At 41.3% G+C, this 23,600-nt stretch overlaps 1 protein-coding gene across 2 annotated transcripts in view; it reads left to right on the forward strand.

The window, feature by feature from the left end:
• The window catches only part of sgcd (sarcoglycan, delta (dystrophin-associated glycoprotein)), a 240,833-nt gene that overhangs the window by 191,475 nt on the left and 25,758 nt on the right, over positions 1-23,600 (forward strand). For both annotated transcript variants that reach the window (XM_072661482.1, XM_072661481.1), the window contains exon 6: positions 21,720-21,792. In XM_072661482.1, coding sequence (XP_072517583.1) covers positions 21,720-21,792 — 73 coding nt within the window. The remainder of the gene's footprint in view (positions 1-21,719; positions 21,793-23,600) is intronic.

Here is a 23,600-nt window from a genome sequence, read left to right on the forward strand (position 1 = left end):
GAGGGTGGTCAGCTAGTCTGACATGGGTGGCAGGGGAACCTGGTGGTCAGTCTGGTGGGTGGCAGTTGGTCTGGAACAAGTAAAAGGGACCCCAGCGATCAGTCTTCAAATGAATATGTATACATAACTTCACAATAGATACCAAAAAATCTAATTAATGATATTGCATAATTCTAATATTAATGTATACTACAATTACTAGTATTCTTAATTATGATATGATTAGAAATTAATCATAAAAATATACATATTGTTGACTTCACACAATAAACATGTATATCCATTTGTTTCCATTTTCCACTTTCTAACATAATTAAAATCTGTTCTGTACATTGGGTCAGATTTTTGATGAATGGACCAACAGAAACTGGATTCAAATCAATTCTCCTTTGGCCATTTTAGAGTAACAAGGTTTTTGCTATCTAGAACCCTTTTTGCTTAGAGCGTATATGTTCTATACTGAACAGCTTTGCTACTTAATTTGGTAATAAGGAATACACAGTTTCCCAAGCAGTGGAAGAAATTCAGAGAATGCAGATGAAGACGATGCCTATTATGGGCATTATGTATGGAGGTCTTGTGTGCCATAGTCAAGTCATCAGTCCCCCCACCACACCCCATCCACCCTTCAGGACGGCTGAGAAGAGACTATATGAATATAATGAATTATACTGGGAGACAGTTGAGGGGTATAATGAAATTTGTGAAATGGAGAGTGTTCCACTGCGGTAATTAAAATGGCCTGTGACAGGGGAAGTGGAGAAATAGGATGGAAGATGTTCCACACATTCTCTCTCTCTCTCTCTCTCTCTCTCTCTCTCTCCCCTGCATGTTCAGTCAGGAGCAGTCCACGGGGTAATAAAATTATCGGTTGGGATTCTTTTTTTTTTTGCACTAATGATAATTAAAGCTCATTGATTAGCCTCAATTATATCCTATTGACTCGCTGCGGTGGAAGCTAATTTGAACTGAATACCACACTTGATAATAATGATGATGCTTACTGAAACACTTTTTCCCTTTTTATTTATTTCATTAGTGTGTTTTGTTAGTGTGTGTGTGTGTGTGTGTGTGTGTGTGTGTGTGTGTGTGTGTGTGTGTATGTGTGTATCATCAGCGTTCCTGGCAATGTGTTCAAATATTCATTAGCGTGCCGAGTTGCGATGGGCAGTGCAACAGTATTTAGGTCTTCTTTCTTCTAGCTTTTGTTTTAGCAGCAGGTGTGGGTGAATAAAAGTGAATACCAGCAAACACAGCCACCTACTGGGGAGGAGGAGGAGGAGGAGGAGGAGGATGAAGGGGGGCGGCTAGCGAGTTGCCATTCCAAAACTCTAGAGATGGCTGAACCACGTACGAGAAATGCCAGAGCGCCGAAACTGTGAAAACAGCAGCGAACTGTATTAAACATTAGGAAAGCAGGAGGAATTTTAAGATGAGGGTCGCTACGGCAACCTGAAGCACTGCACTGTTTTCACTGGTTGGCTCCTTACTCCGCGGGGTTGCAGGATTGGAGGTTTTTTGGATCTGAATCCAATAGAACACTATTGGGATGTGGAAGAACAGGAGATTTACAGCATGAAAGCACTGCAGGAACAGGGTGATGCAATTTCCCACATCTTGTGGAATTCATGCCATTAAGAGAGCAAAGGTAGACTCTACCCACTAATAATGTAGTGTCCCTAATGATATGCAGGGTGAGTGTGCATCACTGTCACTGACACTTACTCTGCAGTCCCTGCAGTTAGAGCACCGGGCTATTGATGATGGTGTTGTGGGTTCGATACAAGGGCTCTGCAAGCTGCCACTGTTGGGCCTTTGAGCAAGGCCTTTTACCCTCTATGCTTCCCGGGAGCTGCCCATCTCTCCTGGCAGCTTGTGCTCACAGTCACTGTGTGAGTTTGCTCTCTAGTGTGTATGTGTATATGTTGGGTTAAAGGTGGAGGCCAAATTCCATCTGTCTATCTGTCTTGTCTTGTCTCACTTCCTTTATTCAAATATTGAGTCCATAAATATCAATATAATATATTAGAAATAGGATGTTATTATATTACTTGACTTATGTGTTTATTTAAAGCTACAGTGCTGCATACACTTTTACCTGCTTCAATGCAGTGTTACCTAAAGGCCAGAGCACACCAACTGGACAAACACCAACGTTGGGTTGGTGCGCCTCGGCTGATTGTGTTTGTTTAAATTTGACATGCTGATTTCGTGTTTGCTGATGTTTGGGAAGTTTGCCATGACACGCAGTTGCGTACCCACTAAAACTGAGAAGCTCAGATGTAGCGAACAGCTCACTGATTCTGCTGTTTAGCTCGTTTTTTTTTTTTTTTTTTGCTTTTTCTTTGCTATTGGACGGAGAGGACTCTCTTATTGCCAAAAAAACCCTTCAAACTACACTTCAGATGCTCCCCTGGGAAGATGCAGTCCTATCATTGGTATTTTGCCATCTTATATAAGGTGAAGCTAACCTCATATAGAAAGATAAGCCCAGGTTTGGCTTCATTTTCCAGTTTTTCTTTAGTGATTCGGAAAGTTTTTAATACCCACTGGAGGAGCTCTGATAGGGGCCCTCAGAGGCTAAATAAAGCACACAGCCAAACACCTTTTTCCCCTGACATGAGGTGATATCTGCCCAGAAAAATTCATAAATAAAGAAACCTAAATCTAGATGGGTCCAAATGGTCATGCGCCAACTTCGCTGAAAAACAGTAGGTAATTCAGTGTGTAATTTTCCCAGAGGACGACGGAGAAAACATGGCCAATCCGGACAGAAAAACTCCCAGAGGAGTCCCAGTGAAAGAGAGAATTACCAAAGGAGCCAAAGTCATTTTAATCCCATCTGAATAGAGCTTAAAACATGCAACTGTTTTCATCATTTTTCCTGTTATTTTGACCTGTTATTTTGTTCGGTGATGTTTGACCGGTGTGCCACTTCAAAATATTTGAGTTTGAGTTTGTCTAAAAATATTTGTTTTAAATATGAGATTATAAAAAATAAATATATAAATAAACACAAACCCCTAACACCTAACATTAACACACAATGGTTTTTGCTGTGCTGAGGGTATTAGGTTTTTTATTAATAGTAGTAGGTGTAATACTAACCCAACATAAAACTAATGTTTTTCAATAATATAAAATAATTCTGTTGCATATACAAGTGTGATCACTGGATTTTGATCATTTGTATAAAGATCTATATATTTCCATATGTCCAGAATGCTATTAGCAAAGCACTGTATAGCAAAAATTCTAGTCTCTAGAATACAGAGTATCAAAACAGTGGGGATCAAATCCTAACAAGAAACGTACAACTGATGCGATACTGCAATAAGTGAATAGTTACACAACACTAACTTTCATTTAATAGTCTGAAATGCTTGAAATGCTGAATTCTGCATATGCTAGTGTAGCTACACCTCTGGGTTATTATTCATTATTTATTTATTATTTAAAAAATAGCACATAGCACTCTGTCTGTGACAGAGTGGTATACTGTTCATGGGGTATTTCTGCCTTGTGCTTAATGATTCTGAGTAGGCTCCTGACCTATGCAACCCTAACCAGGACATATTGAATGAGAACATGGATGGATGGATGGATGGATGGATGGATGGATGGATGAAAATGACACAGGAAAAAATATTTCAAACTTTGAAACCCTTGAAGTCTAGGTCTAGGTTCAGTTATTAATTCTAATGCAGAAACCATTGTGAATTATTTGGTTTGGTTTAGCATAGTCTGTGTAGTCCTACATGGATCTACCTTAGGGTGTAATGTTTTAATGTTTACTATGACAGCAATGTACTTATGAAAGTGCAGAAGTGTGGGCAGGGTCTAAGGGGTTAAAAAACATCATACATTTATTAATTTGATTACTTTCACTTTGGAGGAGGGGGTAAAGCTAGCATGTGCTTTCTCCCAGTCAAGTGCAGTGGCATCACCTCTTCAAGTCATTGGACAGCTAAACATGCTTGGAGAACACTAGCTGCTATTTCTGTCACATCAGAGTAAATGGGGGAGAGGGAGGGGCGTATCTTCCTTTCCAGAGAGAGCAAGAGAGAGCCTATTACGGTCTTTTGGATTCTGGCCACTAATGGTTGTTGCTTCTGTAGGCATCAAACTCATCATCTCCCAACGATTGGAATAGTGCATAGACGGCTTCGCATCTAAGGCCTACATTTATGATCTCCTTTCAGCATCATTTATAATTAAGTGAATAAATTAGAAATTCTTTATAGTGACCCTTTATCTTCATTGCCTCAATTTGATGTGCATCATGCAGTCGGCCAGTAGACTAAAGACAACCTGAAGGTGCAGGCAAACCATAAGACCAGCAGTGGTATCCTAATACCCTCGCTCGGCACATCACGACTGCAGTCCTTTTGTTCAAGCTCAGAAGATTAACAGTGCGTGAAATGTGGAACAGGAGATTTCCTTAACGGAGGAAATAAGGACACCACATTTCATGGTTTTATCATGGCTGAATGGGGAATGTGCTGTGCTGAGTGACCATTGGCTTACTGTCAGGTGACCACAGTGAGAAAATGATAAAGAGAGTCCATAAACGGCGGTGAGTTACGCTTAAGCTGCTGCTTTACCTGCGGGCCCTCTCCTTGGAGACTCTCCTCAATGCTGAGATAAATCTGCCGGCCGCTGGTCACCCCCGCCAGATTAGATTCTCAAGCTGAGTACAGCGGCTCGCCACCGTGTTTTAAGTCTCTTTATGTACAGCTATACGAGACGAAACCATATGAAGCTGTAAAGTGATGAGATATAAACGATATGGCGCTGTTTTAGGGCCTGCTTGGTCCACATCCACCGTCCTTGGCAGCTGAGGCGATCATCAAACGTAGAAGAATTTGTGGAGTGTTTTTACACCATTGTCGAATCAATAACCATTGTATTTAGTGGCAGATTTACAACAGAGAGAGAACGGAGAGAAAATAAATCCAGCCAAGCACTACACAGACTTACAGCAAATGCCAAACTCACAGATTACTATCAGGGGTGGCTTAGAGAAGCCTAGCCTTTGCACCATTAACTAAACCTAGTAGACGACCTCGTAAAAACTGCATCGTAAAGCCATCTTTCTCTGTCCTTTATTTGATGGTGAAGTGCAAGTTATGCCATTCAAAGGCTAGATCAAGGACATGCTTGTACACTGCATACACATGCGCTCAGGCAAGGGTCGTAAATGACATGTTCTTAATAGTTATGCATAGAGATGACATTGAGATATAGACAGGACATTGTTTTTTGAGCATAGTTAAGGTTAGTGATGTAGCAGCAAGTCATCCAACAAACTGATGACTTCTCTGTAATGGAATTACGGTGATGGGGAAAATGTCATTTCACTACCAATTACTTTACTTCTACCTTATTCTCCAAACGGCCAAACAAAACTGGTGAATACAGAGCCTTTTCAGGCCTTTGTATACAAACAAGAAGCCAAGTAAACACCACAGAAAAGGCCTATCACTCTCCTAGTCTGCACTCTCAACATACAGACAGTTATGCTGATTAAAATGATGAATGACGCAGTTTAAAAACCCATAAACTGGTCAGCAGCTTCCCAAATAAGCTCTTTACGAATAAAAGAGCTGCTAAATGTAACTCTAGGCCGGTCTGTGTAGGTGCAGCTGGAGGTCTCTCACGCATGCATCTTAGATCCATCACTTGCTGCGCTTAGCTTACAGTGCTTTCTGCTAATATTCACACTCTAAGTCATGCGGACAGCTGCCGCAGGTAATATGCACATGTACAGTAGATCATGTACAAGTAGAGGCCCAGTTAACATAATAAGGGTGAAACGTATGCCACCTGCTATTAATACTGTTCTCTTAGAGACACATTAATAAAGCAAGTAAGTAACGTATCAGTAACTTTAATGAAACAAAAACAAATCAGATATCCTCAAGCGAGCTGCATTTCTTGCAGTGTATTCTATCAGTTGTAATTTTTCCATTACACTTGGTTATATAATACGTCTCTAGTTATATAATACAAGTAACAATACTGGGACCTTTTTTGGTGCTTTATAGAAACAGTTTGAAAGGTGACAGGGGTTGGTACAGAACCATTACATTTATTACCTCAAAGAAGATTGTAGCCAGAAGCTACAATGTAGTTTCCTGAACTTTAAAGATAAAGATATAAATATAAAACATAACATTAAACAGTAAATTCATTAAACAGACCTGGATAAAAAAGATGGTATCCCTGAAAATGATGTGACCAAAGGGACATTTTAAATCAAGGTGTGTCCACTAATTAGCATCACAGGTGTCTACAATCTTCTAATCACTCATTGGGCCTATATATAGGGCTACAGGTAGTCACTGTGCTGTTTGGTGACATGGTGTGTACCACACTCAACATGGACCAAAGGAAGCGAAGGAAAGAGTTTAGAAAGATTAGAAAGAAAATGATAGACAAGCATGTTAAAGGTAAATGTTATAAGACCATCTCCAAGCAGCTTGATGTTCCTGTGACTACAGTTGCACATATTCTTCAGAAATTTAAGATCCATGGGACTGTAGCCAACCTCACTTGACATGGCCGCTGGAGGAAAATTGATGACAAATCAAAGAGATGATGATACGAATGGTAACACTGACACGCCCCAAATTAAGCTGCACAGTGCATGGTTGATGGCTCGTCTCAAGATGGAAAAAATGGGGCCCCATATACTGCCAAAGTGGCCCTTGCCTTTTTCCATGCAGGCGCTTTGACTAGAAGGGCTGGCTTGTGGGCTGGGTTTATGTCGATTTTGGGGTGTAAATTAGGACTGTGATGTAACAGTTTTGGGGTTTTTGGAATCTGCCTATTACAGCTCTGGTTTGCTTCTGCTGAATTTCTGTTTAAATGAGAGACAACAGTGTCTGAGGTTCATAATATCACTTCTATGTCCCACACTCTCCATTTTGCATTCCAGTTTTCCATTCTAGGGAGTTTCATTGATGAAATACCTTACTAACACTCCCCTGCAGGACAGATAAGGTTAAAAAACATGTATTTTGTGTTTTTAATTTTATAAACACAGAAATAATCAATTTGACAACTAATTTGAGCAGTTGGACAGACACACAATCACCTCCAGTCCTTGCGTTACTGCACCACAAACCATTGTGCATCGTGAAGTCATCTTTATCCAGGCTTCATTTGAGGATAGTAAGTGATTCCTTCCAAAGGTCAGACCAAGGACACACCCCTACAGCCACACACACACATTCAAACACCTCTGGCCATAATTGTCAGCGTGTCAGTGCTTTCTGCTCACTGTTATGGTGACTAATAGTCTCATTGCTGCAGATGATGTTATCTCGCCCACGGAAGGTCTGTTCCTTCTCTGGGTGTGTGTGTGTTCGTGTGTGTGCGTATCCAAGTTGGGTTTCTGTGAACGTGCTGTCCAGATGGTCCAACACTGCAGCCTGTTGGGAGGTGTCAGCACCTAAGAACTTAATGCAGTCCCTCTACTTCATTGCTAAAACACACACCCTCCCGAGCTAATAAAGTGTCTGGGAGGCCCACCGTTTTTACCGTCCATTTCAAAATGCCCTCTGGTGTGATCTTGGGGCGCTTTACTGCCTATTTTTATGCACTCCGCCAGAGTACGCACTCTATTGACCTTATGTAGACGGCCATTGCATCATGCATGACAATACGACTCCACACCGAAGCGCATCTTTGAAACAGAGAGCCGCTTCCACAGTAACAGGCCCTCTGGGGAAGTGCCTGCAAGTTGCTGTGTTTTTAGCCTGGAATTACATGCCGCTGGCTGCTGACAGATAGTTGCAATTTCCCCTCATTTGGCCACCTGCAGCGTTGCGTGTCTGACACAGCAGCCCGTATTGCAGCTAATGGATGACATGGAGTCTTTCGGCATTAATCTAATGTAACAAGATGTTGTGCTAGGGCTACACTGTGAGCTTTATTTGGAACTACGTGGGCCACCATTTTTCTCATGCTATCCACACTCTCCCTTTGAGCCGTACAGTATGTCTCCATTAATGAAACACTTCATACAGCACTTCTCCTCCGTGCTCCACCCCAGTGAAATATAGGCCACAAAGTAATAATAATAAAAAAACATAAGATTTCCTGTTACTTCTATGTTTTTTTGGTTAAACAACCCAAACGGGGGTAATTTATCAGACCCAGCGCGGAATAAATATTTGACCAGGCTGGTTGGGTTATGTAACTGAATACTGTGCTGAGGTCTTTCTTGTACAATACTGGGTTAAATGTACTATTAGTGCCATTGTTTTTGTCAGCTGATTTACCAGGACCATTATTACTATTATTATTATTTGTATATTCTTTGCCATGTGATTTTATTCCTTATAATTTATGAGTTACCCAAATTTATTAGATTCTTTAAACTTCAGCACATCAAAATTCTAAAACTGGCATCAACTGCCTTAAAGACAGCCTGCTGTTACTCAGTCCCAGCAACAAAATACCTTAGAGGAAGAGCTTCTTGACATAGATACTGCACCATGATTGCCCCACACTAATGAAGAAAACACACTCACACAAAGAACTTGAAGTTGGAGTGCTTGTGTCCATTATGCTAATGCTAGATGGTTAAAAGTACTGGCTCTTTCAGTAAAAGAAGTTCTAGCTTTTGTTCCAGCCATTGCTGGACAGATAGACTGACTGTGTTGTCTTAATTGCAATGGTGGCCATTGTGTCCAAGGGAAAAATCAATGCTAATTTAGAGTTAATTACCTCAATACATTTTGATAATGATAATTACTTTTAGTTTTCTAGACATGAGTTAAACTCTAGGTTGAAACTGCTGCCTGCTGCAAACCTACCTACTAGCAAGCTATGTGTCAGCTGTGTTTCAGCTGGGTTGAATATTGTAAATCACGTCAAATTAAAGGATAAGGGTGGTTATGGTTTATTAGCAGTTTGTTTAACTTTTATGCAGCAGTTGCATTTTGGTTTAAGCAGTGAAATATGACCGCAGCACCAATTTAACACCTATTCACACCTGCTATTTAAGTCAAACTGAAAATCTGAAGTAGGAGCTGGTCAATAGATGGTCTACTTTAACATTTTTTTATGGATGTGAGATACCTTAAATCTGGGACACAGCCTCGTCTCCTCCTTAGAAATGTAAAGTATCGTACACAAGGAAGGATAATTAATGGTAATTAATGATAATATGCCATCAGCACTATTGACCCAAATGATAAGGAAATTGGGTGATAGAGAGAGAGAGAGAGAGAGAGAGAGAGAGAGAGAGAGAGAGAGAGAGAGACAGCGAGAGAGATAACCCAGCAAATCTACCCAACTGGTTCAGTCCATCGTTTCTGTAATTTGATAATCTGATTATGGTTAATATAGGTAAATTCACTACCAGTATTACAAGTACAAATGAAAAGCTAGCAAAATGGCTAGCATTGCAGCATTAAATATTTAGGGATAGATTTATAGGTCATAGGTCATTTATAGGTCACCTCTGTACAGTTAAATATTTGGACACCTAGATTTAAACATCATGCATTGCAACTGGCGCGAGGGTGCGCATGCCAAAAATGCCACTCGCGGTTCTTGCACTCTGCACACTTGCCCTGGGTGAAAATGGACATTTGAAGCAGGGACAGCTCTAAAGGCATTCAGGTGATCCTTCTTTGCGAGACCACAGAAGCAGTCAAATGGCTCAAAACTCAAAGAAGGAAGTTGCCTCAAGTTTAAACACCTATAGCACTTGCGCAGTTTCACGCCCCAGCTGCCTAGTTTTTTTTTTCCTTCCCTGCACGTTTAAAAACTTTACACTGTGTGTTCTTAAAAGAAATGTCTGTCTCGCTTAAACACGCTGATGTGTTTAAGCCACTGGTGAATGCTGGCGCAGGCAGATAAAAAAAGTGTCCATAATTTTTTTATTCAGATTTTTTTATGTGATTTAGTAAACCAAATAATGAGAGAATCAAATGATATTATGTTAACCCTGGAACTGCAGACAGTATAGCTAGCACTCAATTAGGTCTGTTTAAAATATTAACAACATGTCAGAAGACCAGAATCCGATGGAATTTGCCATTTCACAGAAAGTCCATTTTTGTCACACCATAAATTCAAAGCCAAATCTGAAATAATTCAACTAACGTTAGCTTTCTTGCTGCGTTCTCTTCACTGGCTTCCTGTAGCTGCTGCCTGCATCAGATTCAGAACCCTGACTCTGGTCTACAAAGCCAACATGAATGGACCAGCCCCTCCATACTTGATGGCGATGGTCAAAAGCCGGTCAGTACCAAGAGCCCTTCCAGCTTAAAGTACAGCTTGGCTTGAGCTGCCATTCCTTAAGATCCACAGAAGCATCTAGACTTTTTTCTGTCCTGACACCGAAGTGGTGGAACGAATTTTCCCTGGATGTTCCTCACTGTCTTCAAACGCCGACTGAAGACCCACCTCTCCCAAGAGTACTTGACTTCCACCTCTGGTGAAATATCTACAGTTCCTGCTGGAGTTTCCATCCGTTAATTACTTTTTTTTAGATGCTCAATAACAGAAAAACCATCATCAATGTAGCTGTAATGACACGATTTTTCTTAACTCTTCAGTTATTTCAATTACATACTAGACAGGCTGTGTCCAAAGTGCCACCAGTGGACAGGAGCAGTAGTGCGAGTTGAGAAATATGTGCAAAATATTGGGGTACACTTTTAGTTCTAGATGTACGAATCTGAGAGATAGATCATGAGAATATAGCACACAGCCCCATATTATCCAACACTGAAGATTAAAACAGTAGAAACAGGAACAATAAAACCGCTGAAGCCGCTAAGACCAGGCTCCTAAGCAGGCGCCTGGCTCTACACTTAAAACTCCTGTGTTTGGTTTTGATGCAGGGGGCTTTGTGTTGGTTATTATAAAGGATGAAATATGTAAAAGGGAAGCAGCCATACTACTGCCTGCCCCATGTTACCATATTACCACATGACACGCAACTCCGTATTACCATATAACACACTGTTCCTCATGACCTAATGTTCTATAAGGCCCGAATCCACATGATTAATTTATGACATTTGACTCATAAGCCATTAAACATTGACTTCATTCATGTATTCATGCAATGGCAGGCCTCAGGGACATCAATCGAATGCAAAAATGCCAAAAACAAACACACCAGATGCACGGATGCACTATGTATCGAAAATTCCTGCTCATATGCAAAGATAAACATAACATTATCTCACAGGGCAGAGCTGGGCCTTTTTTTAAATTCATGGGGTGGCCACTGTTGTCCATCAAGGCTCTCCCCAGCCTCCAGAGAAAGCCATTAGGTGAATCTTTATGAGGCTCTGCAACGCTGGTGATAGATACGGCTGCACGGGCCATAACTCGGCCGATTGATCAGAGGCGAGGACCGCGAGCGCCGAAGAGGTCGCAGGCGATGTTATGGCAACACATTGATGAAATAATTTCAGGGCGGGCCAACGTGCGCAAGTTAAACTAAAAACTCAAATGGCTTTATCGATCGCGCGTTCATCTGTTTATGGACATTTATCGCGGCCACATTACAGGGTGTCAGCAGGCGAGCGCCGCCAGGGGTTTTGTTTGAGCGAATTGGCCATCAGATTTTCCTGTGGAATACACAAGTCAGTCCAAGCTCTGGCTTTTTAATGGGAGAGGGGAGAAATGATTTATTTGCACCCTCCACGGGTGGCTTATTGAGCTGTTGGTGCTGGAATTAAAACCTAAGGTTGCTGTAGACAATGGGGCGAAGTGATACGTGACCGGCCGGCGAGCGGTGGAATATTCGGCGAGAAGTCAATGCGCTGCCGCTGGGGGAGTTATTACATATTAGAAATTGTTCATGGAAAATTGATACGCTAGGGGTGTTGCGCATGTGGATTATAACATCTGCGGTTGCTTCTTGTTTCGCAATAGGCCAGTTACACATGGGCAGCTCCTTTCCCCCACCCCGGTTTCCTTCTTTCTTGTCCTTCACTCTAACAGTGTTTCCTGGACCCTGCTGCAATCCAGACAAATTCACTTTAATCATTTCACTCCCAGGGGCAACGATTAGCATCTATGAACTGTAACTGTAGCGCTGGTGCCAGAGTGCTTTTATAGAAAGTGTGTATGTGTGTGTGTGTCCAAAGCTGGCAGTATGAAGACCCTGCTGCTACAGCTTTGCCTTTTTCCACTGCGTGATATCTCTGGGAGCATGAAGAAAAAGAGACGCTCCATCTTGGAGTATATGAGATATTCAGTCCAGAAATGAAAGAGCCATGCAATAGATCCCCGTCATTTTCTCGATATTGCGTATGACAGAAAGGGGGTTATAGTTAACTCCTTCATGCAGAGGAAAAAAAATAGTTAATTGAACTATTCATGCTCCACAATTGCATTCATTTTCTGGAAGAGTTGCTAGATTGGGGTGAGCCTCACAGAGCTGGCAAATTCATTGAATCCAAGCAGAAATTGATGTGCCCAAGACCTTTATTTTTGCTCCTCAACATATTTCAATTATTCACAGCATTCGGTTAAAGAAGCATTGCTCCTGGGCTCCCCCTACAGTTGAGAAGTGGAATTCACGCTTTGAGTCACACCTAAAGGACGTGCTTTTCACATGCTTTTTACAAGCAGAGAGATACAGTACAGTGACTGACAGTGAAAGACTGACGTGGTAAAGTACTATTACAGGATTTACCACTAATAAGACGTGTTACTCGCGTCCTGCCTGCTTCAGCTGCACTGCTGTCTCATTATTGTTGGAGATCGGCCCAACAGCTAGTGAGGAAGACGTACAGCTTGAGGAGGCTTTCTGCCAATGTTCTGTAAAGCTTGAATAACCTCGGAACAGAATGCACTTGTGGGCAGGGCACGAACAATTTAGACGTGCCCTTTAGTGACTAACAAATATTATACTACCTATTTTAAATGAAAAGATTATTTAAATTTAACACTGAAGGCATTTAGCAGATGCTCTAATCCAGAGCAACTTACAAAAGTGCTTTGCTATTTATTCAAGAATAACCTCAGCTAGTTAGAATACACAAAAAATTCAAAGATAAGTTTAAATCTACTAAACACAAGTCAATAAGGTGACCACTCTACTATTCGCCCAAGTATTCTCGGAAGAGGTGGGTCTTCAGAGGTGGGACTCTGCCGTTCGGACACCCAGGGGAAGCTCGTTCCACCACTTTGGTGCCATGACAGAAAAAAAATTTGGCGGGTCGAGCCGAGCTGTACTTGAATCTCGAAGGGTTCTTGGTGCGGATCATCTTTTGTCCATTGCCATTAAGTACGGAGGGGCTGGCTGGTCCGTTTTTGGCTTTGTAGGCCAGTGTCAAGGTTTTAAATATGATGCGGGCAGCAGCTACAGGAAGCCAGTGAAGAGAACGCAGCAGTGGAGTGACATGGCTGAATTTAGAAATGTTGGAGACAGCGGCAGCTGCATTCTGGATAAGTTGCAGGGGCCTGATGGTGTGTAGAGGGAGACCAGCCAGAAGAGATTTATTATTATAACCCCTTAACAGCCTATGGACCACCAGCAGGCCCAAAGTCTTATTACAAACTGCTACTACCTGAGAATAGCCCCAGCAGTTTGTTCAGAAGCCCCTGTAGTTACTGAACAGTACACCTTAGTGTGTAATAAGCCTTGCTGAGTTAAGGGGTTAAAGCCCAGCATTTGTAGATTGTTACTTTGAGAAGAGTAGCCATCTAAAATAAGCTGTTACCTTCAAGGTTTAAGGATTTAACACTGCCAACGTTCGCTGAAGCAGTATTAATTAGAGTTACAACTCCGGACATATCATTCCTTCTTCCTTTCGACGTGTTTGACAAGGGAGCTAGGGAAAAAGTTACAGACCTAGACACCACCAGAGAGCCTTCTTGAAGGCCACTTGTTCCATCAGTATTTTATCCTCTTAACCTTTGGAAAAATGCAGCATCATCTTCTCTAACATCCTAGATGGAGATCCACTGTTTTATTCATTCTTGGGCAGAGACTGAGGGTTCCCACTGAATGTTAAGCTTGTGGTAAATATCGCATTTGCAGTTTAGCCCGACAGCAAGCCTCCAAATAGACGCAGGAAAACAAGCTAGTTTTTCTCCAACTTTCTGAGTCCATCTATGAATCATGGCTCTACAAATCAAACAGCCACTTCAACTGAAGGATCCGCTGAGGGCCTCTGCTCAAACACCTCGCTTTCAGGTTTCTAAGGTGTTCCTGGAGAAAACCAGGAGAGGCCACTGCTCTTTTTATAATCTGCTTGCCATTCATGAGAGGTGGCAGTGCTGAAGAATGCAGCAGAAGGGTGAAGAAGAAAAAAAGCTTGTGTGTAAGAGCTGCTTCACCTTCGGATTCTGCAGCTGGAGCAGGGCAAATATTTTGGCTGAGGGAAGCTTGTTAGTTACTCCAGGGGGCTCTTGGCTGCCGTGTAGGTCTGAGGGTATGAGGTACTCTGAATTTTTCATTTGGATCCCTTTTATTTGCAGTCCAGGCCCTGGAAAGACTGAGGGCTTCCAAAGTAATGATGGGTGGGAGGTGGGATTCACTTCTGCTTTGGAAGTCCATTGGTGTCCTCAGTGGATGTGGTGGGTATGGAATGGGCTTGCTGGCTGCTCCCATAGACTGCACAGCTGATTGAGATCTGCGGTGGAACCTGCTTTCTCTATTACAGTGGACTGATGCTATCGGGCCAGGTTCACGCCAGTGTATCAGATATGGAGTCTATACGCAGTCTCTCGCAGGTCTTGCTTGGCGTATCTGTGGCATTTCTGTTACCTGACAGTTTTAGCCACTTCTCTATTGAGCATCTAGCAAGCCGACGTGTTGGTTTCTTGTGTTTACTGTTCTAGTAATAACTGTATTGATTTTGGTTTGTGGGGCAGGAGTAGGCTTGGCGAATTGACTGAGGGTCTACATTGACACTGCCACTGAGAGAGTGTGCAGTTGTGAGTTACTGCAGGACTATGTCCACAAATGTGTCCACACAACAAATACAAGACAATCGAGATCTTAGATGCAGTTTAAGGAATGTCAGAAACTGAACATAGTTCAGTTGCCATGCTTTTTTATATTCGAATAAAAAAAATATTCAAATAAACACACTAAAAAAAATGTATGTTTGATCTCATTAATACTTACTGTACTGTACTTAATGTACTCAAGATACATTTGTGTCCTATAATAAATTCTGCTGCTAGATGAGCCGGAACACTTACAGTGGGGTCTAAAAGTCAGAGATCGCTAGGGATGCCTTCTAATTTAATGCTTTTGCAAGAACTGCCCCACTGGTGAGGCTTGCTGTGGTTGGTCCCTGGTTAGAATGATCCCTCTCGCTGGATTTGAACAATTAGCGTGTAATTTTCAGCATTAAATATGACCCAACATATCTGCTGAATAGTAACATCACTAAAAAGGGGGTTATAGTTAACTCCTTCATGCAGAGGAAAAAAAATAGTTAATTGAACTATTAATGCTCCACAATTGCATTCATTTTCTGGACTCGCTATTGATGTGCCCAACATATTTCAATAATTCACAGCATTCGGTTAAAGAAGCATTGCTCCTGGGCTCCCCCTACAGTCGAGAAGTGGAATTCACGCTTTGAGTCACACCTAAAGGACGTGCTTTTCACATGCTTTTTACAAGCCGAGATATACAGAACAGTCACCGACAGTGAAAGACTAATGTGGTAAAGTACTATTACAGGATTTACCACTAAAAAGACGTGTAACTCGCGTCCTGCTTCAGCTGCACTGCTGTCTCATTATTGTTGGAGATCAGCCCAACAGCTAGTGAGCGAGACGTATAGCTTGAGGAGGCTTTCTGCCAATGTTCTGTAAAGCTTGAATAACCTCGGAACAGAATAGTAACATCACCAAAAAAATCCACAACACAGTCATTTAGGACAGTAAACAAACAAGGCTGTGCCAAAAAAGCAAAAGTTGGCTTTAAAATGTTATTTTAAAACATTTATATTAGTCATTTTGTATTGTATTAAAAATGTATGTTGTAACTCATTCTGTCCATAAAGAGTGTGTGTAAACTTCTGACCACAAATGTAAATAGTTATTTTACTTGTTATGGTTTTAAAGCACTGCTTTTACCAAAGAAACCTTAAGCGATAGTCCGGACGTTCTAGGAAAATTAAGGATTTAGAGACCTCTCTGGTGAGAATGTGTAATTGCACAGAGCATGCAGAATGTACGCAGGTACACACAAAATCCACAGCAATGATAGCAAGAAAAAAGCCAACTCAGCGAACTACAAACAAATGATATAAATATGGGGGTAAATGATTATTATCATGATTATTGGTGATTACTGTCCAAAAACTTTTTTTTTTAGCTGCTCAGACTGTTTTATTGATATAACTGCTTTTACAAAGGCACCTCTTTCTTCAGGCTCATGGCGCTCTGTTTCTCTACCGTTTAGTTAGCAAAGAGTCCCCAGCTTATTTAAAACACAATGGATCTTCATAGTTTATTTAGTAAAGCTAAAACACCACTTACTGCGGAAGCTGTCGCCTCTGGTATAAAGTAAACGCACAGTGCGCTATGACTTAGAAATGCAATGTTAATAGCCTCAGTTGCTTCATATCAGTAGACTTTCCACTGTCTTTGTATGGGTATGAGAACACAAAATAAACATCAAGACCTGTTTTATATTGTAAGTACTATAACTACTGCATTCAGCTCTTATCTGGAGTATAAACTAGTGCACCGTTATCGTGCACACACACCTGACAACTTTAACGAGTTAACCTTTTTTTCATTTCAACAAATTTGGCCCCGACTTCCTCCCGTAGGTCACTCTCTTTACAGAGCCTAGTGACATATTAGCAAGGTTTTCTAGCGATGTAAAACACAGCATCGCTACTGCTGAGCTCGGAGGGTAGATTACGGATTACTCTAGCCAGTTTATTAGGCATTTATTTGTTCTCCTGCAGAAATGTAAGAACGCAATAGCTAGCATTTGAACTTGTGATTGATCCGAATTAATCACAGAATATTGTTGTGATTAATGAGATTAAACTCTGTAATCGATGGACAACACTACGCCTGATTGACAATCAATTGACAACATCATGCCTTATTCAACACCACAGAACAAACGGCTGATAATACACACTTGTGTAGTTTTCCACTGCTGTATTAATCCCTATGCTCAAAATTTTGCTAACGTAGCTTGTCATCACAATTCATAGAAAGACAGCATCACATTTGTCATCAAAAGTCTGGTTGAAATTTGGTCTGATCCATGTGGTCAGCCAGCTAACTAGGCTAACCAGTTTTGTACTCGGGTCACTGTTTATTAATTAGGCAGCTTGTTTTATACAAGGGACAAGGCGGCATGGCAGCGAAATGGGCCTTTTTTAGGGGGCTGTACGTTTCTTGTAGCAAGCAGTGTGATCTTTGAGTGAATGTGTCATGTGACTCAAATGTGTCTCAGATCACCTCCTGAAGTGCTCTGAGTGATGGGATTTGTATTTGGTTTAAATGAGTCTTGGGGGGGATAATATTCTGACTCTCAAGACACATGAGGTGAGCAGGTGTAAACAGGGTCAATACCAGTCAAAATACAGACATGAAGACATTGCACAGCATCACAGGCAGAAACATGAGGGCTGATTCAAGGTTGAGGACAGTTATATGTAACAGAAGAGATTTAAATGCTGAGATAGAGTTGGCCTGTTGGACACATGGGGGATGTTCAGAGTTGGGAAGCCATACACTCGGGAAGTCATACAGTCGGGAAGTCATACAGTCGGGAAATCGGAAAGCCTTACACTGTTAAAAGCATCCAAGATCCTTGAGAAATGTCCATAGTTTCAAGGTTGAGGACAGTTATACATAACAGAAGAGATTTAAATGCAGAGATAGAGTTGGCCTGTTGGACACATAGGGGAAAACAAGCCCAGAGTCGGGAAGCCATACAGTCGGGAAGTCATACAGTCGAGAAGTCGGGAAGCCATACACTGTTAAAAGCATCCAAGATCCTTGAGAATAGGATAGGTTCTTCTGAGATAGGTTCTTCAGTTTGAAACTAGAGAGGAGGAGCTTTCAAGGAACCCTTTTTCTTCTAAAAAACGTTCCTAGAAGGTTCCTTAAAGCATCTTAAGAGGATCCTCCAATTTCTACTTGAAAAACCCCAAAATGTTCCTCAAGGATCTTATACTTTTAACAGTGTACACTCTTAAAAGGTGCTGCATCTTTGAGTGTTGCCATAGAAGAAGCACTTTTGGTTCAATGAAGAATCATGTTTGTCATAGAGATTTGCGAGTGTGAAGAACCTTCAAAAGACCCAAAAATATCTATTACTCAAAAGGGTTCTTAATGAAAAAGTGGTTCTTCTATGGGATCGCTCAAATAACCTTTTGTAGCACCTTTATTATTTATAGTGTAGGCTGAATGGTGGGACAGAGTGCAATCCAGCAGAGGAAGATCTGAGAGCGCGAGCTGGTTTGTAGGGAATAAGAAGATCAGACAGGTAAGAAGGAGTGAGGTTATGCATAGCTATGTAAGTGTATGTGATATTATACAGAGAGCCAGTGGAGACGTTGCAGGACGGGTGTGCTGTGATGTGAGCGGGTGTGGGTGCGGGTGAGGAGGACAGCAGCACAGCAGACTTCTGTACCATCTGGAGTTTGTGCAAGTGCGAGGAGTTGGTACCAGCGAGAAGGACGTTACAGTAGTCCAGACAGCTAGAAATGAATGCAGGGAGAAGGGTTTCTGTAGTAGACTGAGAGCGAGATGGTCGAATGGAGGTGAGTCAAAGGAGATACATGGACATTGTCAATGGAAAGAGGGAGAGGGAGTTTTAGCGAGGGTGGATTTGGGTTGATCCTATAAGAAAGGCTTGTGTTTTATTACTGTATAACATTACAAAGTTAGGGTTAGCAGGGTAAGCACTTTACTAGGCGATTGAGGGGTAGATTTCTTATATTTCTAATAGACTTAGTGCTTAAGTAGAGCTGTGTGTCGTCCGCATGGCAGGGAAAGTTCAGCATAGTAGCGAAATTCAGTGGACATCCCTTTAAGAGCCTTTATTTGTAAGGGCTTACATCTGGTCAAGCTAACCCTTAACTATGCCCACTCAATATCGTAAAAAGTACCACACTAGGGTGCCCTCCATATCCTCCACAAACCCCCTGCAGCAATCCAGCCATGCTGGAACCCTCCTCCATGTTTCAGAGAACCGCTCATGCCCCACAAATTTCCATCTGGAGAGCTGAGCCTGTCCCACCTGGACCCACCATTACGCCAAGACTTATCTGTCCCTCCTGAGGAGAGCCGTGGACCTCTTTGCATATATTTCTCATGGATTTCATGCCTTCTGGACAGCAGGTGATTTAAGCGCGTCCCTAAAGGAAGCGCCTGCACTGTAAATACAAGGCGAAAGTACTTGAGCAGCGCATCAGCGCTAATTGAATTGAATGTTGGACCCTTTCACCCTCCCAAAAACAACCTTTAACTCAAAAGTTTTGCAGCACACCACACAATGAAGAATTATGCATCTAAAACTTATGCCTTGCCTCCCTGGGGTGCCGGGGAGTGTGTCCTATTAAAATAAGAAACTACTTTCCGACCTCTTTGCTGTATAGCAATGATATTGGGTTTGCAGCAGAGAACTGTTCATTGGAAAGGCAAAATTCGATTGTCAGGACACTTACTGGAGCAGCTATAGCACATTAATGCACATTGATTCAAGTTAAGTCAGTAACTCATGATAATTAAAACACTTTAGAGCTTTAGTGTTTGGGCTGGTTTTGGTTTCAGGATAGAAAAGGATTGTCTAGGCGTGTCAGTAGTAGACAATGATGAAGTATATGTATATTAAGGTGCCACAGTTTCAGTATTCAGTATGTTATATTGTTAATTAATGTATAAATAGTCAGTGTGTGAAGCTGGTTGGGTATGATTTTACACACACCCCCTTCCTCCCCACCTGATTGGCCTTTTATAGATAAATAATTGGACGAGCGCTGCTCTGATTGGCTGGTGTAATCACTATTGACAGCACAGTGGTCAATATAGTATCGCATCGCATACATTAGCGTAGCTTTGTTTTTAACACAATAACCCAGGAAATATTTTTTATATAAATATTATATAATAAATATATATATAATTTTTTTTTAGTCTTAAAGCCGGTCATCTAGGATTAGCTTTTAGATTAGTACAAATACCTGCTGGCTTCCCTGGATGCTGGCACAGGCGAAGCCACAGTCGTGTGGCCTGATTTGTGTAGCAAGCCCCCTATTTACCAGCAGAGCCCATCTGGAGGTGATACAATGCTGAAAACGGACTAAACGTGTCAGCATCATATTCTCCTGAAGTGGCCTTTTTACAGCACTTACATTTTTTTTATTCTCGAGGTTCTGTTCTATATGTAAACCAAGGCCAAGAGTATCTAATTTGATATATATTTGAGTATTTGAGACTTTTTCAGTGTAATAAGTATAATAATATAATATTATCTTAATTAATATATAAGTAATAATCACAATATATACACATAGGATGAATAAATAGATCATACATCAATATTTACAATATTATTTGCATTTTTGAGGCCTCTGCAACATAAGTGCGATACACAATTTTTACACAATCTTACACAATTATTGATTAATATATTAATAACAATAGTATATATAACATTATTTGAGTTTACATAAGCAACCATCTTACATTATCAATATATATATATATATATATATATATATATATATATATATATATATATATATATAGGCAATTCAGAGTGTAGAGGGTTTACTTTGTTAAAAAAGAAATACTACATTCAATCAAGAAATTCTAGATGTATCAAAAATTCTGTGTTTGGATGGGGGGTGGGGTGTATTTAATATTAATTAAATTCAATTCTATTTTATTTATATAGCAGCTTTCCAGAGGTCTGGGTCTGAGCCTCTTTTGAGCAATATTAAATTATATTAGATTATTAGATTAATATTTTTAAATAAACATTATTGGACCTTAATAAATAAATAACAAGTTGTACCTTTTGCATGGTGCATTCACACTGTTTATACCTTGCTGAAACAATAATGTAGGGCTCTGTGGTCCAGCAGACTAGGGTGCTTCCACTATGACCCGAGGATTGCAGGTTCAGATCCTGGGTTATGGTGCCTGCCATCAGTAGCCGGAGACCAAGAGAGCATAATCGGTGGGTAGATGGCTGGCTCGCTCTCACCACATCGCTTCAGTGTGCCACTGGCCAGCATTAGGGCGCTTTTCTTTGAGCATCGTTGCATCATCACCAGTTTGAAAAGAGGTGGTGTCAGAGGAGGCATGTATCAGTCCTCCCCCTCCCACTGTCGGGAGCATTACTTTCACTCAAGTACAGAGGTCAGAGGTCAGTTTAGGTTTTGAGGAGCAACTTTCACTCGTAGCCAGAACTTTTCCTCCCTAGCAACCTGCCACACAGTGTGTATGCAATGCACTGGGCTGCCACATTGCGAAACAAACTACACAGCAAACCCAAATTCTACTACACTTGCACAGTATTCTCTTTAAGCAGTGAAATTTTGGGATACTCCTCAGCACCGCTGAGCAGCCTGGCGCGAGGGGGCGAGGTTATCGTTTTACTTTCGCCAGAGATCCATAGGGACGGAGCCAGGCGCCTGCGGTCGATGCTGTAACTTCAGAGATTATGTCCATTGATTTTAGCGCGTTGGCCGAGCGCGGCTAAGGCTCCATGTTCTGCTTTGTGGTTGCAGGGGCAGAGGGAGCCGTGTTCAGCAACTCGGTGGAGACCCCACACGTCCGAGCGGAGCCCTTCAAAGAGCTGCGGTAAGAGCTTTCATTATTCACCGCTCAGGGGGGATATAAAAAAAGGCACTGTGCAAGGAGAAGGGGCTTTAAAGGGTAACGCTACTCTAATCAGCTTATCAGAGGGCCATGCTAACACTAAGCACCACATGGAATTAAGTGATTGAAGCATTGAAAAAACAGCTGATCGCAGTCAAAGTCTGCTTTCTGTTACTGCATAGCGCTGCGTGTTTAAACAACTGAGAGTGGGCTGATAGGGCCGGTAGGGCCGGCTTTTGGCAGTGGCTTCACAGCACGATATGGTAGCGTGAAAAAACATGCCTGGGAAAATAATGCGGCCCCACTTGTGTCTCTAATAAATGTGTAGTTACACATTAACAAGCCATGTAATAACAATGTAACTACTGGTAATGTATTTGCTGTTACAGGTATATGTCAACAGTACAGCATGTGTAATCACATGAGTAAACTCTCAGTAATTGTGGTAGGAAAAGCAGCAGTTGATAAGAACCATGTCCATTTTTAGCTTTCTCCATGGTTTGAACCCTGTAGCTGCTTTGTACACTGTGTGAAAAACTCTGGAAGAGTGGACCAATAGAAATGCTCTAAATGACCTGGAATAAACTCTTATTGCCCATTGACTTCCATTCAAAGTTACCATTATAGAACTATGTGTGTTTCATTGCATAACAGTGACGACATGCTGTTACAGCTGTTGAGAGACTTGTGTAATTAGTCAAAGCTAAAGTTGATACGCACATATTGCACATGTATCGCATAAAATGATATGCATCAATACACAATATGATCTACACATCACATCCCTGATATTCAGTACTGGTATCTCTGTCAGCATCAACAAATACAATGTAAACGGTTCCTGTTATTTTCACTAAATTATACACAAACAGTAATAACAGAAAATCTAGCATTTCCTTGAACGGCTGATTATACGTTGCTGTGGGAGTTCAAGATCTGCAGCCGTATGCATGACTATTTTTACAATTACTGACAACTAGTGGAAAGGAGAGGTACTGCAGTGCATTTTTCATGAGCTTTCAACCAAATCCAACCAAATGTTCTACACACATATAATAACACATTCAAATAGGAGGCCTAGGTCCACGTTTGCAATTGCTAAGCACAACTAGGAGTGGTTTAAATACATTCTACATCGCACACAACCTCCAGATTCACTTCTTGTGAGTGGCTGCGTCTGAATACTTTATCGAAACTTTCTTTCCTGCCTGCTTTCATTGATTCTACCCGATCTGTAGCTCACGATCACTGTAATTATGCAGGCAGCCTATAAGTAGCCTGTAGAGCCACATGGGTCTCAGATCATCCAGAATGTAGGAAAGGATGCTTCGGTATTTAGAAGCAGACCGCCATCTGCAGTTGGTTTCAGTAGCCTGAATTAAACACTACCTCACTGAGCCCCATCAATTAAACCATATTTCTTAAAAAAAGGCCTTGAATAAACAAAAGGATTCACAAAATAGGTTTTTATTTACAGATTAACTGAATAAAATAAGATTTCAGCTTAGTGTTGCTATGCGCTTTGTGTCGGGCAGCTGGGATCTCAGCTAAATTTGAGTGCATTTTTCAATGCTCTTCATTGTTTTGAATGAAAGGTGCCATACAATGCATTTCTTGAGTATTTAAGTTGTTCTTTGTAGAAATTGGAGGTATATCACTGACTGGGGTGACAGATGCTTAGATTTGGCTCTATGATTTACCTACCTATTCAGCTAGCATCTGCTTTTAGCCTTTTTAGCCTTTTTAGTTTCCATACTCTTCCAAAGTAGCCATTGTGCTTAGCCTCTAAA

The sequence above is a fragment of the Salminus brasiliensis genome, chromosome 18, assembly GCF_030463535.1.
Source record: "Salminus brasiliensis chromosome 18, fSalBra1.hap2, whole genome shotgun sequence".
NCBI classification, from domain to species: Eukaryota; Metazoa; Chordata; class Actinopteri; order Characiformes; family Bryconidae; genus Salminus; species Salminus brasiliensis.